Genomic DNA, 14679 nt, shown 5'->3' with positions numbered 1-14679 from the left:
TCCTTTGAAAACTGCTTTAATCAAAATGATCTATTTAGTAATGATTTAAAAGAAAGCCCTATACACTTAATGGATTCAAATGTTATAACTTCTACACATTCAATAAAATTGAACTTCTCTCTGCTTTTAAAACCTTGGTGCTCATTAGCCTTTCTGGGAAATAATAAATACTGATGATTAAACTCTTCCTTGATTGTAAGTGAGTAATCTATTGTAGTTATTCAGATGAAGAAATCGTGCCTATGCATGCACCCAGTAAATAATTTTCCTCATGAAATCACACATTTCTGATTTTATAAACAGGACCGGAAGCACTTTGATTCAGGAGTAATGAATCACACTGGCTCTGCAGTGACGCAGGAACTGCATGGGTTGTAACTTGTGCAACTCTCTGCTGCGGGCTGCCTCTTATCAGGCACTTCACCTCTGGCTTTGGAAACATCTGACAGCTCTGTGAGCTGCTTCTGGTGCTGTTACTCAACTTAACAGTGAAGCTGACATTTAACTCGTCACAGCACACTGTTGCTGCTGAATCCATTTTTTTCTCTTGGACTATCATAATTAAGAATCTTTAAGAGGTAAGCCTCATCTCATGAGATTTCAGTTGAGTGTATTTTCATGATTTTTGTGCCTGAAGTCATTGTTTGTATTCTCAGAGATAAGATCATGGAGCGAAAGATCGGTGTCATATTGAGCTTCATTGGTTTGGGCACTGTGTGGCTGCGCTCCTTCCCCTGGCTCTGCAGTCTGCTGGTGGGGCTAGGGCTGTGCTTGGTCCATATGGGATCTTGGAAGAACATTCATATAGCTTTGCATACTGTTAAAAGAGACCTCATGTAAGTAGGTAGTTTGCATGGGCTTGTCCCACATTTGCTTCTATGCTGGTCCGTTCCTGTTTGCAAATGCCCTTCACCGTTCTCCTTTCCTCTTCTTTGTGTCTAAAAGGTGTTTGGCTGTTATAATTAAAGTGAGAATTTCCATGTATCACCATCGTCGAAACCGAAGAACCATCCCTGCCCTGTTTGCCCAGGTAGTGACACAACACCCAGACAAGCCCGCCTTGATATATGAGGCCACAGGAGAGGTGAGGTCTCATCAAGAATAACAAATAGAAAGAAAACATAGCACCTTAATTAAAACAGCGGATAAACTGAATTAAGATGACTGATTTTGCATTTTCATTTCATTTCAGGTTTGGAGTTTTAGAGAGCTACAGGAGAGATGCCACGCTGTGGCCCACTGGGCCTTGGCTCAGGGCTGGACTGAGGGTGATGTGGTGGCTTTGTACATGGAAAGTCAGCCTTTAATGGCAGCTTTATGGCTGGGTTTTGCTATAATAGGTGTTGAGGCTGCTCTTATCAACTACAACCTTAGACAGCAGTCATTGCTACACTGTCTCAGTGTTTCTGGAGCTCGAGCGATGGTGTTTGGATCGGAGATGACTGGAGGTGGGAACTAAATATACTTTATTTATAAGATAAATACAGAGCTTATTTGGCCAGAGGTGGAATAAAACAGCTAATAAAACATGTGCTGGTTTGCCTGCTTTACATTTTTCACACTTTTGATTGTCTTCCAGCTGTAACAGAGGTGAGTAGCATGTTACAGCCCAGCATGGTTTTGTTCAGCACTGGTAAGCAGGAAGACAAGGATGAGCTTCAGGTTCAGAGTTTGGACTCTCTGCTGGCCCGTTCACCCACACACCCACCACCCTACAAGATAAGGAAAGAGTTTAATGGTGAGGCTCTGTAGAATTTGTGCACGTGGGTAGGGGTATGCTGCATTTGACATTTTACAAGATTTGATTGCAACACATTCTTGTCCTTAGCAAGTCTTTGCCTGCTAGAGTGCATGGCCGACTGCCAAAATTGGCTGTCTTGCGTATTTTTTCTTTTCTAATTTAGCTCACATGTGTGTCAAAAAAATGGGAAAAAAATGGAAAGAATCATCATCAAGTTACTACAAAGTTCAAGACTATGAACAATGTTTATCTTTTATTTTATATAATGCATGCAAATACAACTCTGGCCATGTTCAATTCAATCGTTTATATTGTTGTGCATTTGTTCTCTTATTTTTAACAAAGGTATTGTTTTTGTCTTTGTTATTGCTTAGCATTCCTCTGTTGACACGCTTCAAGTCTTTACTTGATTAGCCTGTATGGGACGGAGAGAAAACAGAGTAACAAAAAAATATGTAAAGAATGACGGGAGCGTCACGGTGCATGCCACCCATGTGAAACACCGTCAAAAGGTTTTGAGAATGCAATATGGAAATTTCTTCTTCTCTTTGTATTTGCAGACAGGCTTTTCTACATCTACACTTCTGGTACAACAGGAATGCCAAAGGCAGCTGTAGTGGTGCACAGTCGGTAAGTTTATCTGTGGAAACATCTGCAAAGGTGATGCAGTCCACTGAGGGACCTAAACAGTTTTATCAACAGTTAATAAAACTTTTTGAATTTTGTTGTAAGACATGTCTACGACATTTCAGTCATAAAATTGCACTTTTAAGAGAATCCTTTAAATAATGACATAAGTAATGATGATGACTTCTGTCACTTAGTTTGTTGTTCTTTTTTGTCAGGTATTACCGCATCGCAGCTTTTGGTTTTCATTCTTTTGGCTTACGTCCTGATGACATCATCTACAACTGCCTTCCTCTCTATCATTCTGCAGGTAGGCCTTGTTTCTTCTCATCCATGTTTTCAAAATACATTTAAAATCAATATAAAGTAAGATTTCCCACTCTTACACATCTGTACAAGCATGATGTCATTATAATAACAATCAGAATCATTCTTCATAGCTCTTATGTTATTATGTCTATTTTAACATAATATATTACCCCATTTTTAAAAAGTACTTATTTTTACTTCCATTGGCTTTGATAAATGGTAAAATCTATTTGAGGTTTACAAATCTTATCGTTATACTAAAAATACATTTTTTCCTGAAGTCAGACATTCATCTCACTGGACTTTTAGTGATGTTATTTTCTGGGCTAAATGCAGCATGTGGAGGAAGGCAAAAATAAACAAAAAGTTTATTTATTGGCCGATACAAAAATCCCCAAACATACCAAAATTCAAAAGAGAAAACAACATGAATCCATACCAAAAAGGGCAGAAGAAGAAGAACCCTAAAGTCACATTCAGGACAACAGTGTTTGGAGACTGGAGCGTGACTAAAGTTATTGCAACTGTGTGCAATGAACTTGCAATTTCACTGCCTCTGGAAAGGCTGCCTTGCAGTCAGGGACTAACTCTGGCAGCTTTGGAGCATCACATTGGCGACAAAGTCATGTGAACAACTTATTCAGAATCCAGCAGAACCTCAAAGATTTCAAACAGAAATTCAGAAATTCCTCGAGAAATAGTGATTCAGTTGCTACAGAACGATTAGCTGCAAAATGACATAGATGCTTGAAAACCTTGATCAAAAGCAGCCAGCAGTCAGTTGAATGAGATGTGCTGCAGACAAGCTCCGCTTATCAGCTGAGACTGACTCACTGTTAGCAATCTGTTTGTGTTTGTTAATGAGACTGATTATTGGCAACATTTCCCAATTTGTCTGCAAGTGACTGCAGATGGACGGCAGTTTTTCAGAGGCAGGTTGCCCCACCAATTGACCTGTGGAATTGTCTTGCAATCAGAAGTGGTTGTCCAAAGTTGAGGGTGTTGCATGCTCAATCTCTGGGCAACCAGTTGGCTCAACTATTTGCAATCAGTCTCCGACATCATAACAAAACCTCCAACAACAGCTGCCTCAACACGCTTTATATAGGATAAAAAAAAACATTGAACAAATAGACAATGTGACAATAAACTGACATAGGACAGACACGCACACCAAGAGAAGACAGGAAGCAGGCAGAGGTACAGGTGGTACAGGCTAGCAACAAAAAGCAGAAAGTGAAATAAGAAACACGAAAAAATTAATCTTCAGTGTGAAAAAGAAAGTAAACAAAATAGGCTACATATGACTGAAACATGAAGGTGAGCAGTAAACATGATGACAGGGGAGCATAGAATGCATCATGGGTTAAAAAAAAAAAAACTACAAACAAGAATAACTTTAAATTTAAATTCTTTAAACTTGGTTCAAAAGTAACAGTAAAAATGGGCAAATGTTATCATCTTTAGGTTATTACAAAGTTTTTCACTTCAACATAATTCGAAATCAAGGACTTAGGTTTACCCACTGAGCAATTTTCTTTTAATGAGAGGTCTAAAAGAGGTCTACTGGTAACTGTCAAGGCAAAATCAAGCTATATTCATAAGTGAAATTTTAATAAATGTCTAAATGTCTTTTGAAAAGCTTTTCACCTTTCATGCTTTCAAGTGTTAACACTGTTCAAATGGCTGGCATGGTTGACTAGGAGGGATACTGTTTCTGCCAATATGTAAAAGAAAGAACAAGTTTACAAGTATATATTTGCTTCACAGAAATCCTTGTTGTATGTGCTCATGTGTTCATGTGGATATTTACAGGGAACATCATGGGTTTAGGCCAGTGTTTGCTCTTTGGTTTGACTGCTGTAATCAGGAGGAAATTCTCAGCCAGTCACTTTTGGGATGACTGTGTCAAACACAACTGCACTGTGAGTACACACTGGTGCAATAACTGTGCCTAGCCACAGGCCAAATGTCCTATTGATTTTCTTGAGCCAGTTCTATAAACAAGACTTGCGATTCGGTTTTAGTGTGTAATTGTACCTCTATGTCTGTGCGCACACATAGGTAATCCAATATATAGGAGAGATCTGCCGTTATCTGTTGGCCCAGCCTGTTGGAAAATCAGAGGCTCGTCACAGGGTCCGTGTTGCCATCGGTAATGGACTCCGTCCCTCGGTGTGGGAAGAGTTTGTCAAGAGATTTAGAATCCAAAGAATTGGGGAATTTTATGGCGCCACAGAGTGCAACTGCAGCCTGCTCAACATAGATGGAAAGGTATGCTTACCTGGATGTTGTTTTACTGATTTCTTAGGAAGCTAAAGAATTTAAAACACAACATCTTTTTTACGTACCTGCTATACTGTATGTTTGCACATCCAGGTCGGGGCGTGTGGCTTCAATAGTCGCATCCTACCAAATTTTTATCCCATCAGACTGGTCAGGGTGCAGCAGGATAGCAAGGAACTACTGAGGGATTCACAAGGCCTCTGTATACCCTGTGAGCCAGGTAACACCATGCACACACACACATACATGCAAAGCTACAATACAGAGAAACAAATGCAAAAATAATCTTTCATCTTTGCAGGAGAGCCAGGCATGTTAGTGGGACACATCAACCACACCGATCCGCTCAGAAGATTCGACGGTTACGCTGATCAGGATGCCACCAAAAAGAAAGTCGCTCGCAATGTGTTCAAGATGGGAGACTCTGCTTATATTTCAGGCATGTTTTATTTTGTCTCTTTAATGTTAGTCAGAATAATAATGATGGACTGTCTGTTTCTTGATTTCCAGTTTTATAATATCGAACATGCTTCATCTCACAGGTATCCAGAAAAAGAAAGCTGCAGATGCTAAATTGCCATATGAACTTTTACCTTTGTTTATAGTTTTTACATGCAGTACACATTTTAATTGGCTTCTGTTTTCATAAGAAAACTGAAAATAATTTATGATCATGACACGACTGGACTGCTTCCAGTACTGCCGCTATTTTCAGCAGTGAAAGTCCCATTCGGAACACTTTCGCTGCTGCATCTGTAATTTCACCACAGACATCGTTTTTTTTCACAGAGCAAACATCAACTTTAGTGTCAAGGATCATTGATTGCAATGAAAGTTTGCTCCCTGGCTATGACAGTTTCCAAGCCAGATGATGGTGCATTGTGAGGAGCAAGCTTGTCATTTTTTTCATTCAAGCAGTTTGTGAATCGTGAATTCAACCCTCACTGAAAGTAGTCATTTTCTGGCTTTGTGAGTTGTCATTCTCTCACATTGTTCTGGATGAATTTTGACTCTTCTTTACAAAGTTGCTTCAGTTCATTGGTTTGTTTACAGCTCTCCTATCATCCACAATGGAATTTCAATCAGGTTGAGGTCTAGATTTTGACTGGGCCATTACAACACCTTGATTTCTTTTTTTGTGGATTTTTTCAGACTTAATAATGCGCGTGGAATGGTGGCCCTTTGGCCAAGCTTTAGTTGTCAGACAGATGGCCTTAAAGAGCAGTGATTTTGCTCGGTGATTGCAAAACAAACCCAAATCACCCCTCCACCATGGTACTTGACAGCTGATTGTAGTTAAAACTGGTGCTGTGCATTACGGCCAAACATCTCTACTTTGATCTCATCTATTTAAAGGACATTATTCCAGAAGTATTGAGGTTTGTTCAGATGCAGCTTTGCAAACCTAAGCTGTGTCATATTGTTTTTAGAGAGAAGAGGGGTTTTTTCTGTTTGGTAACCTTTACAAATTAGCCATACTTGCTCTTAATTGATCTAATTAACATGCTAACTAAAGCCTGTAGAGTCTTTGGCTTTTTCAAAATTAAAAAGCATCTGGCTGCTGCTTATTTCTTTATATGGAAGCAGTAAAGGTATACTTAGTATTTCCCAGTCCTGTGAATACGTTCTTTTTCACGACTGTCATTCATTTTCAGCGATCAGAATGATGATTATTTTATTGCTCTGTCACTGTCTGTGCTTTAGGTGATATACTGGTGATGGATGATTATGGCTACATGTATTTCATGGACCGCAGCGGCGACACTTTTCGCTGGCGAGGGGAGAACGTTTCCACGACAGAGGTGGAGGGAGTCCTCAGCAAACTACTGGGACACACCGATGTTGCCGTCTATGGAGTGTCTGTGCCAGGTATGGATGAAATGAATTATTTCATCGGCACATTTCAGGCAAATAAACAGACTCAAAAGCTGATGAATACTCTGTGTTTTATTGTGTTCAGGTGTGGAAGGGAAGGCCGGTATGGCAGCAATAGCTCAGGAGGGAAACCAGTTGGACCTTGATGCATTCTTGATCGGTGTACAAAAAGCTTTGCCCTCCTACGCACGCCCTGTCTTCCTTCGGTTCATGCCGTCTGTTGACACTACAGGTGAACATCAGTGAAAAAACATTCAAACGGCAATGCGATTTTATAAAATTACATAAAAACTATATATATATATATTTTTTTATCTTGTTCACAGGTACTTTCAAAATTCAGAAGACACGGCTGCAGAAGGAAGGATACAAGCCACAAAACTCGAGTGAAAAGATTTATTTTCTGAACAGTCGTGCTGGACATTATCAGCCTGTCACTGATGAATTATATGATGCCATCAATGAAGGGAAAGTGTCTCTTTGAAAGAAGAAGGAGCTAACAAGGCTACTGCGTTAACACAACTTACTCTGACTGTGTTTTTGATATAGTTATTTTGTGTTTGTTGTTTTTTTAAGATGAACATTAAGCTCACCTACCTGAATAGATTTGATGCATCATATACATTTAAATATATATATATATATATATATATATATATATATAATAAAATATGTTACTTCTTACAAGAAAAAGAATGACTGAAAACTCAGTAATTTATGGAAATTAAGTAATAGCTATTATTTGAAAATTCATTTTTTAACATGACCAATACTCCATAGCTGCCTAAAGACTTGTTTCAAACAGAGCAGCACAGAAAGACTCAGGACAGCACCGCACGGCAAACTTCAATTATCAGCTTGTGAACGCCTGTGCCAGCCAGTCCCGGTGCAAGTTACATTTTATCCTTTTAAGCATTTTTCTCAAGTGTCAAAAGTAGTAGCCTTGAATCATGGCACAAAATATGTGGGTTCTTTTTGTGAAAGCAAAGTGACTTTTAACTTTCATCACCTAATACCAGTCACGTTGAGTCCAAGCACCAGTGAGTTATATTACAGTACATGCTGGGCATTGATTGGCTTTTAAGGCAGACACTGACACTGAATTGTATTTTAAAGTTAAAAATGATGTCTGGGTTAATATCAATCATTCTCCCAAAAACTTGCGACACATGGTTGCTGTCTGCAACTGATGTGCTGAGAATTGGATGTGGATGAAGCAGATTCAACAACAGAAAAGCGTCTTTGTTAGGCTGCGAACAAGAGGAGCAAAGAGCAGGTTCCAAGGAAAACAGAGCACCAAGGTAGCACATGAGAAAAGTGACAACAAAGACTAAAGGAATGTATGAGCATATATTGACACTGAGAACTAACTGGGGTTACATGTATGAAGATAATCAAACAGGCAGAACGTTACAGACTTATATAAACAAAACTAAAGCTCAATAAATAAATATAGGCCACTCAGACGAAAGTGGACAGTTTTTTTCTCTCATCTGACTGAAACTATCAGGACAAACAAACAAGGCTGACACTGTATCCTAACAGCATATTCAAGTTTTAAAGACCCCTCCTGCAGCATGCATAAGACTAGGGATGGCTGTGGAAGTGGCAAACTTACCCATATTTTGTTCTGTTCCTGTCTGTGTGATGTAGAAACTGTTGACCCCAGGAGACTCCCTCAGATGCTGTCCATCTTTTATGAGTTCATGAAGCGACCAGAAAGTTGCATGCATGCATGCATGCAAACTAACTCTAGAGGGCAATGTGTTTCATCTTATCAGACATACTAGCAGCTACCCTAGTGTTTTTCCACAGGTACTAATATAAAACGTATCATATCATCAGGCACAATCATGCTTGTCTGTTAAAATAAACAGCAAAGCCACAAACTAATTAATTCCAATCTTGCAGTTGTGTGAAAAAGAGTTTGTCATTTTAAATACCCGTTCTCATTCATTTACTAGTTGTGAAACATTTAATTGAATCAAGCTTCTCTTTATTCAGTGACAATTTTCTTTCTGTCAGGGATTTCACTGCATGACTGATTCACTTTTTCCATTCCAGTGTTCAGTGTTACTCTGGCTGTTTCACAAAAGTCTTTCACATAAATCCCTCTCCATGTGGTCTTCTGTGAGTTTCTTGTCAGCCTAAAACACAATGAAAACTGTTTGTAAAGTAAGAAGACGGTAAAATAAATAAAACATCAGCTCCAATCATTTGAATGCATGTTTACAGGTCTGTGGGACATTTTTGCAGTGAAGCATCTTTTCGCTCATCCCATTTGTGATGTTCAGAGCTCCCCTTAAAGGCAAAAAGACTTAAAAACTAATCATCTATCACACTTTCTGCAATAAGTGCCCTTCTGATTAGCTGCTAGTTATCTAGTATGTAACATATGTTAGTACTTTACCAAATCAAGTAGTGAAAAGCAAGTACATTTACTCAATTGCTCAAGTACTTGAGGAGTCTCCAAATATTTATTCACAGTTGCAGAAGTCCTTATTTATCTTATACTTGATTTTGGTGTAGCCCCACAGTTCATTCTTTGTCTGAAGCTCGTTTGGCTCCTCTACTATAACTAAGCCTTCTTCTGATTGGCTACCCCTTACACTCAGAAGGGTTGAACAGTCACAAATGTGTGTCCAAGATGCCCATATAAAGGACACTTCCTCATATAGACATCATACATAGGTTGAACACTCTAGCCTGAGCTTTTGTCAGATACCAAATCACCGTGAGTGGTATACACCAAATGTTTGTTATTTAAATTGCTTATTTATTCGTTTTTTTCATATTTGTTAGTCTCATATGTTTCGAATCATCAAAAAAATTAATATTAGACAAAAATAGCCAAAATAAAACTAAAATTAGTTTTTAAAAGATGTTTTCATTTACTAAGAGGAAAAAAGCAATCCAAACCTACTTGACCCAGTGTTAAAAAAGACACCGGTTTGTGATGTTAAACTGACCCCAGTGTGGCTGAATTAAAATAATTCAGAGAAGAAGAATCGGCCAAAATTTCTCCACGATGATGCCAAAGACTCATTGCCAGTTATTTAAAATATTTGATTGCAGTTTTTGCTGCCAAGTATAGCAGAACCAATTATTACTTTTCATGTAAGTCCAGGTAGGTTTGGATAGATTTTTTCCCTTAATATTTTTTCCCTATTAAGTCTGGTTATTTTCATTTATTTATTTATTAACATTAATTTGATATCAGAAACATTTTAGCGTGACAAAGATGCACAAAAAAAGGAAATCAGGAAAGGGCAAAGAGTTTTTCACAACACTATATAACAAAAACTAAGAGGAAGCACAACTGATGCTCTGATCAAGTGCCACAACAGGAGAGCAATGACGAGATCATTCTGCACAAAAAGTACTTTTACTTCATTTTTGGCATGTTTCTGTACATCTTTTTAAATAAGTAAAAAGCAGAAACACTACTACCACTACTTTTTCGTAAGTTATATTTTGAATATGAGAATACATCTTTTACCTAAAATAAAGTACGTCTTTTCTCGTATTTGTACAGACTTGACAGAAACACAACCCACCTCTCCAGGTCTTCAGTTTTTCTTGGCATTGTGGTCTGCATGTGTGCGTGTATGTGCAGCTCAAATTTCATGTCTTGACTCTTGTGAGACAGCACATATGTAAGACAATGATAGACACAGTTATTATCAGCTCAGTTTTCAGCTCGATGCTGCTTTGAAATTCACTCTAAATTCAGCTTGAATCAACTAATCTTGGATTAACACAAGGCGGCATCTGTTTGGGAAGGAAAATGAATATTTACAGGAGATTTTTTTAAAGCCCGACTGCTGCCTTGTTTAAATATCCGCTTGCTGCGGTTGCAGGAAGCATGCAAATGAAAAAGTATGAAACAGTCTTGAGAGGCCCCCCTTAGTCTTTGCAAAGAATAGGGTTCAGATCTTGTAAGGCTGCGAGCGCTCTGCTGTTATTTGATGTCTTCGTGCTAATGTTTGGTTTGGCTTCGTGACATCGGTGCAACTGCAACTAGAACACCAGCATTCAAGCACTCTTGCTGGCAATCATCTACCCCGCTGAAGTGTCCTTGAGGAAAAAAGTAAATTCCTGCCAGCTGCTCTGCATCTGATCCTTCAGGAAGTTGCTTTATTGCTTTCAGTGAAATAAACAGATCTCTTCTAGGTCTTTCACTTTTGTGATCCTGTCAAGAGAAATCTGAAATACATCCTTGAAAAGAAAAACATGTGAAATAACTTTTTTTTCCCCCATAAAATACTAGCTAAGTTTAGTTGGTGGGGCCTCTGATCGTATTCACGTGAAGGAATCAGTTGGGAAAATAGTTTTGGTTAAGGTTAATCTTCTGTTCATAACTCACAAGGGATGCCAAATAAAGAGGTTTCTTTGCTTTGGTAAAACTTGGAAAACAACATTGTGAAATTTGAGGTTAAATTCCTGCATGCCAAAGTAAAAGGAGTGAAGAATTAAGAATACCACAGTGAGTGGTAAATGTTTATACGAGCTCCCTCTTTTCATGTAACCTCAACTTATAAAGTCTGTAATAGGAAAACAGCATTGATTATTTTCTATTCTTTCTTTAAATGTAAAGTCTTATGCTCATTACCTAACACTTTTCAGCGTATAGCTGCCCATGTTAAAATGTAAACCATGTGCCGTGCATGGCTTCCAGCTGCAAATAGTTTACTTAAGGGGTCCTAGTCATCCAAACAGAACGCTGACAAGTGCTCTTCGCATTTCTCATAACACTCTGGAGAGTCAAGTAACAAGAGAGGAAAGATAAGGCTTTTTGCCTTAAATCCAGGAAGAGGTCTATGGAGAGGGACTTGGTGGTGACAGTTGAAGCCTTCAAACGTGATGCCAGCTTGGTTTCACGAATGCAGAAGCTGGATGTTTGTATGAAACAGATGACAAATAATGAAAACAGCTTAGTGGAAGTGCGCTACATGTGCCCATGTGTCTTGGTATTAGAGCTGCGTGTGCAACATGTCGAGAAGTGAGGCTTACTTTTTTCTGTGACCTGCATGAAACGATACCTCCACCTCAAACGTAAAGCTCAGGAAATGTGTGTCCACCAGATGTAGCCATATATCACCCTGCAGTGTCAACTTGACTTTATGACCCTGTAATTTATGGTATATATTTTCATATCCAAGGGCTAACTTCATTCCTTTCTTAGTTTTTTTTTTTTTACTACCTCAGTCGTCTCCCTCCCATTGAACTGTAGCAGTAATTAAGTTCTGGTAATGTTTGGTACTTGCGTGTGTTTGTCGGAACGTGCACAGTCACAGTTCAGGGGTTCTTTTAGTTTTCAAATTAACACATGCAGCATCAAGTTTTAAATTATTCAGTGTTTGCGCTACCAGGATTCAGGCTTTTATTAAAATAACAAGACATTTTTGCAAGTTGAATATGTGCTCGTGAAGCGCTTCACAGTTTAGTCTTTCCTTTATCCATTAGGAGTCATGCTTAAGTGAACCCTGAAGGCAAAATACATTTGTTAAAAATGGTTTTATTTTGGTGAGTGAGTAAATATAAATATTAATGTCATTAAATAACTTTTGCCGCTTTGCACACATAGATTGCTGTGAATGGGCAAACTTCAATCAGGCATGTTTTGGCCAAAACTCTGCGCAGCAAGTTCGGAGACAGTGGCAGGGACAAGATGAAACACATCAACCTAAAAAAGCTGCCTCTGCCTGCATCTCTTCATGTGTTTACCATACAGGTTTTATAGAGTTCATGTTTTTCCTCTGTCAGCTCTCTCTTATCATCTTCAGATTAGAGATGGCACGATACCACTTTTTTATGTCCGATACCGATACCGATATCATAAATTTGGATATCTGCCGATACCGATATGAATCCGATATAGTGTTTTTTAATCAACAAAACTGGTTTTTTTTAAAATATCTTGCTGCATTTTGTATAAGTTCATACTCAAGTTTAAAACAACAACTACACTAAAGCTATTCTGTTATACCTGTATGCAAAAAAAAGAAATTTCATAGTTCAGCAATACTGATCAATCTAATAAACTTAAACCTACACCATCCTCCCTATTCTGGTATTTTAAAGAGTACTTAGCGTAAATATTAAGCAACCTAACTAATAGGGTTCCAACTCCCAGCAACAACAAAAATAAATAAATAAAAAATAGGGAACCACCCCTCACGCTCCACCTCATGATGCTTAATCAACGTAATCAACCTTAATTTGATGCAGTGTGAAAAAAAATGCACAGAAATCAATTATTTTTCAAGAAATATTAAATAGATTCAACATCTTTCTTCAACAAAATTGCAGACTGCACAGATGGTACCTTCCCAAAGGAAAAAGTACTATAGCTTACTAGGGTATATTAGACTTAATAGTCACTATATACAGTAATTGACTTCTATTCATTTTACATCAGATTAAAACTTTGGGTGTCAGATAATTATTTATTAAAAGCTAGACATTTTAAATGAGAATAAGAAAGAAAAGTATGTCTTTGTGCCCCCTTTTCCCTGTTAATGCCCTATCGGCCCCCCTGGCTAAACTTTGCTAGATCCGCCCCTGCACAGTTACCAGCCGTCAGCTACGTAGAAAAAGATCCTGGTGTAGAAAGAAATATTAAATAAATTCTAACAATAGCTGATCAAGCTTAAACGTGCTGCTGTTGTTCAGCCGCTGGTTTCCTCTTTCTGGTGCAAAGTGGGCCAAAAACAAACCAGAGACACGGACTCGCGACAGAAAAGCCGATCAGCTGATCATTAAGCAGTTTCATGATTGAAGTAGCAGCCAGAAGAGGCAGTCGCTCCATATATCGTTTGGTAAGCTTAACGCAGGAATGCTTTACAAACATTCAGAGATGGACTTACACACTTGCTTTACTTCTCTCGGGGATAACTTTGTCGGAGATGAAATGCCGGGTTGCTAGCGAAGCTCCACATGCTATCCAGACCACCGACAGGTCCGGCATGCCACAGCCGCTCTATCACGTGATGCATACTGCTCCGACGTGCTAACGTTCTGAGGTGAGTTACGGCGTGTTGCAAGTTTTGTGAGGTGCTTTTGTGATATTTAATGGATCGGATTACATTTTTTATTTTTCTCCGATATCCGATCCAGTAATTTAGGTCAGTATCGGACCGATACCGATACGTAATATCGGATCGGTCCATCTCTACTTCAGATGTCCTCCCACTCAGCCCCAGTAATCCTGACAGCTGACTGTTACCTCTCTCTCCAAACGTTATCAGTTTCAAGGACAGGGAAAATTGGGTCTCTGAAGTAAAATTGTTCAATGTCTTAGTCATTCTCTGTGTGCTGCACACAATTACCCCTCTCAGCTGTATAGCTCTATCATCAGTTTGCTCAATTACAACAGCTGATTCTGTGTTGTGCCACTTCACCTCCGTCGCACCATTTTCAGAGAATGGATTTTGTGGCTTGATTCCAAGTTGATGAGGGTGATGAACAAGAGGCAGGGCAGCATCTAGCTAGAACTTCCCTTTGTCATTCACCATACTCAGTTTCAGTCAGGTCAGTGACAGCTCATCCAGCCCTTATGTTCTGTTAATACTTCAGACGTGCCAATGTAATGGCAGCTGGGTGACAGCAGCAGATGAAAACTCCTTTGTTTAGTAAAAGCTTTAATGTCAGTTTGCATAACGTGTCATCAGATAAAGATAATAAATGAAGATAGCTTGATAAATGGGCCAAATATTAGTTTTTCCTTGCTGAATAATTTCAGCATAGCAACAAATAAGATTAAAAATAAGCATTTATCAGTGTCAGTGATTGTGTGACATGAATTTTGTGCTAGCTAAATGTTTAACATTCATACAGAT

At 38.7% G+C, this 14679-nt stretch overlaps 1 protein-coding gene and 1 long non-coding RNA gene across 2 annotated transcripts; one reads left to right on the top strand and one right to left on the bottom strand.

The window, feature by feature from the left end:
• Positions 1–412: 412 nt before the first annotated feature.
• LOC309708372 (long-chain fatty acid transport protein 1-like) lies at positions 413–9054 on the top strand. Its single transcript, XM_082536347.1, has 14 exons — positions 413–578; positions 657–836; positions 946–1084; positions 1193–1448; positions 1580–1738; positions 2302–2371; positions 2587–2678; positions 4493–4602; positions 4742–4951; positions 5057–5183; positions 5265–5402; positions 6668–6832; positions 6924–7070; positions 7165–9054. The coding sequence occupies exons 2-14, from the start codon at positions 667–669 to the stop codon at positions 7320–7322; spliced, it is 1941 nt and encodes a 646-aa protein (XP_082392473.1). The 5' UTR covers positions 413–578; positions 657–666; the 3' UTR covers positions 7323–9054.
• On the bottom strand, positions 8907–14040 carry LOC309708373. The gene is made up of 3 exons (XR_014277252.1): positions 13708–14040; positions 10396–10475; positions 8907–8985 (listed from the first exon to the last, which is right to left on the bottom strand). It is a non-coding gene; the product is annotated as an uncharacterized lncRNA (long non-coding RNA).
• Between the last annotated feature and the right edge of the window lie 639 nt (positions 14041–14679).

Source organism: Aulonocara stuartgranti (genome assembly GCF_965226115.1).
Source record: "Aulonocara stuartgranti genome assembly, chromosome: 6".
NCBI lineage: Eukaryota > Metazoa > Chordata > Actinopteri > Cichliformes > Cichlidae > Aulonocara > Aulonocara stuartgranti.
Note: the sequence above shows the minus strand (reverse complement) of the source record. Positions and strands in the feature narration are given on the sequence as shown.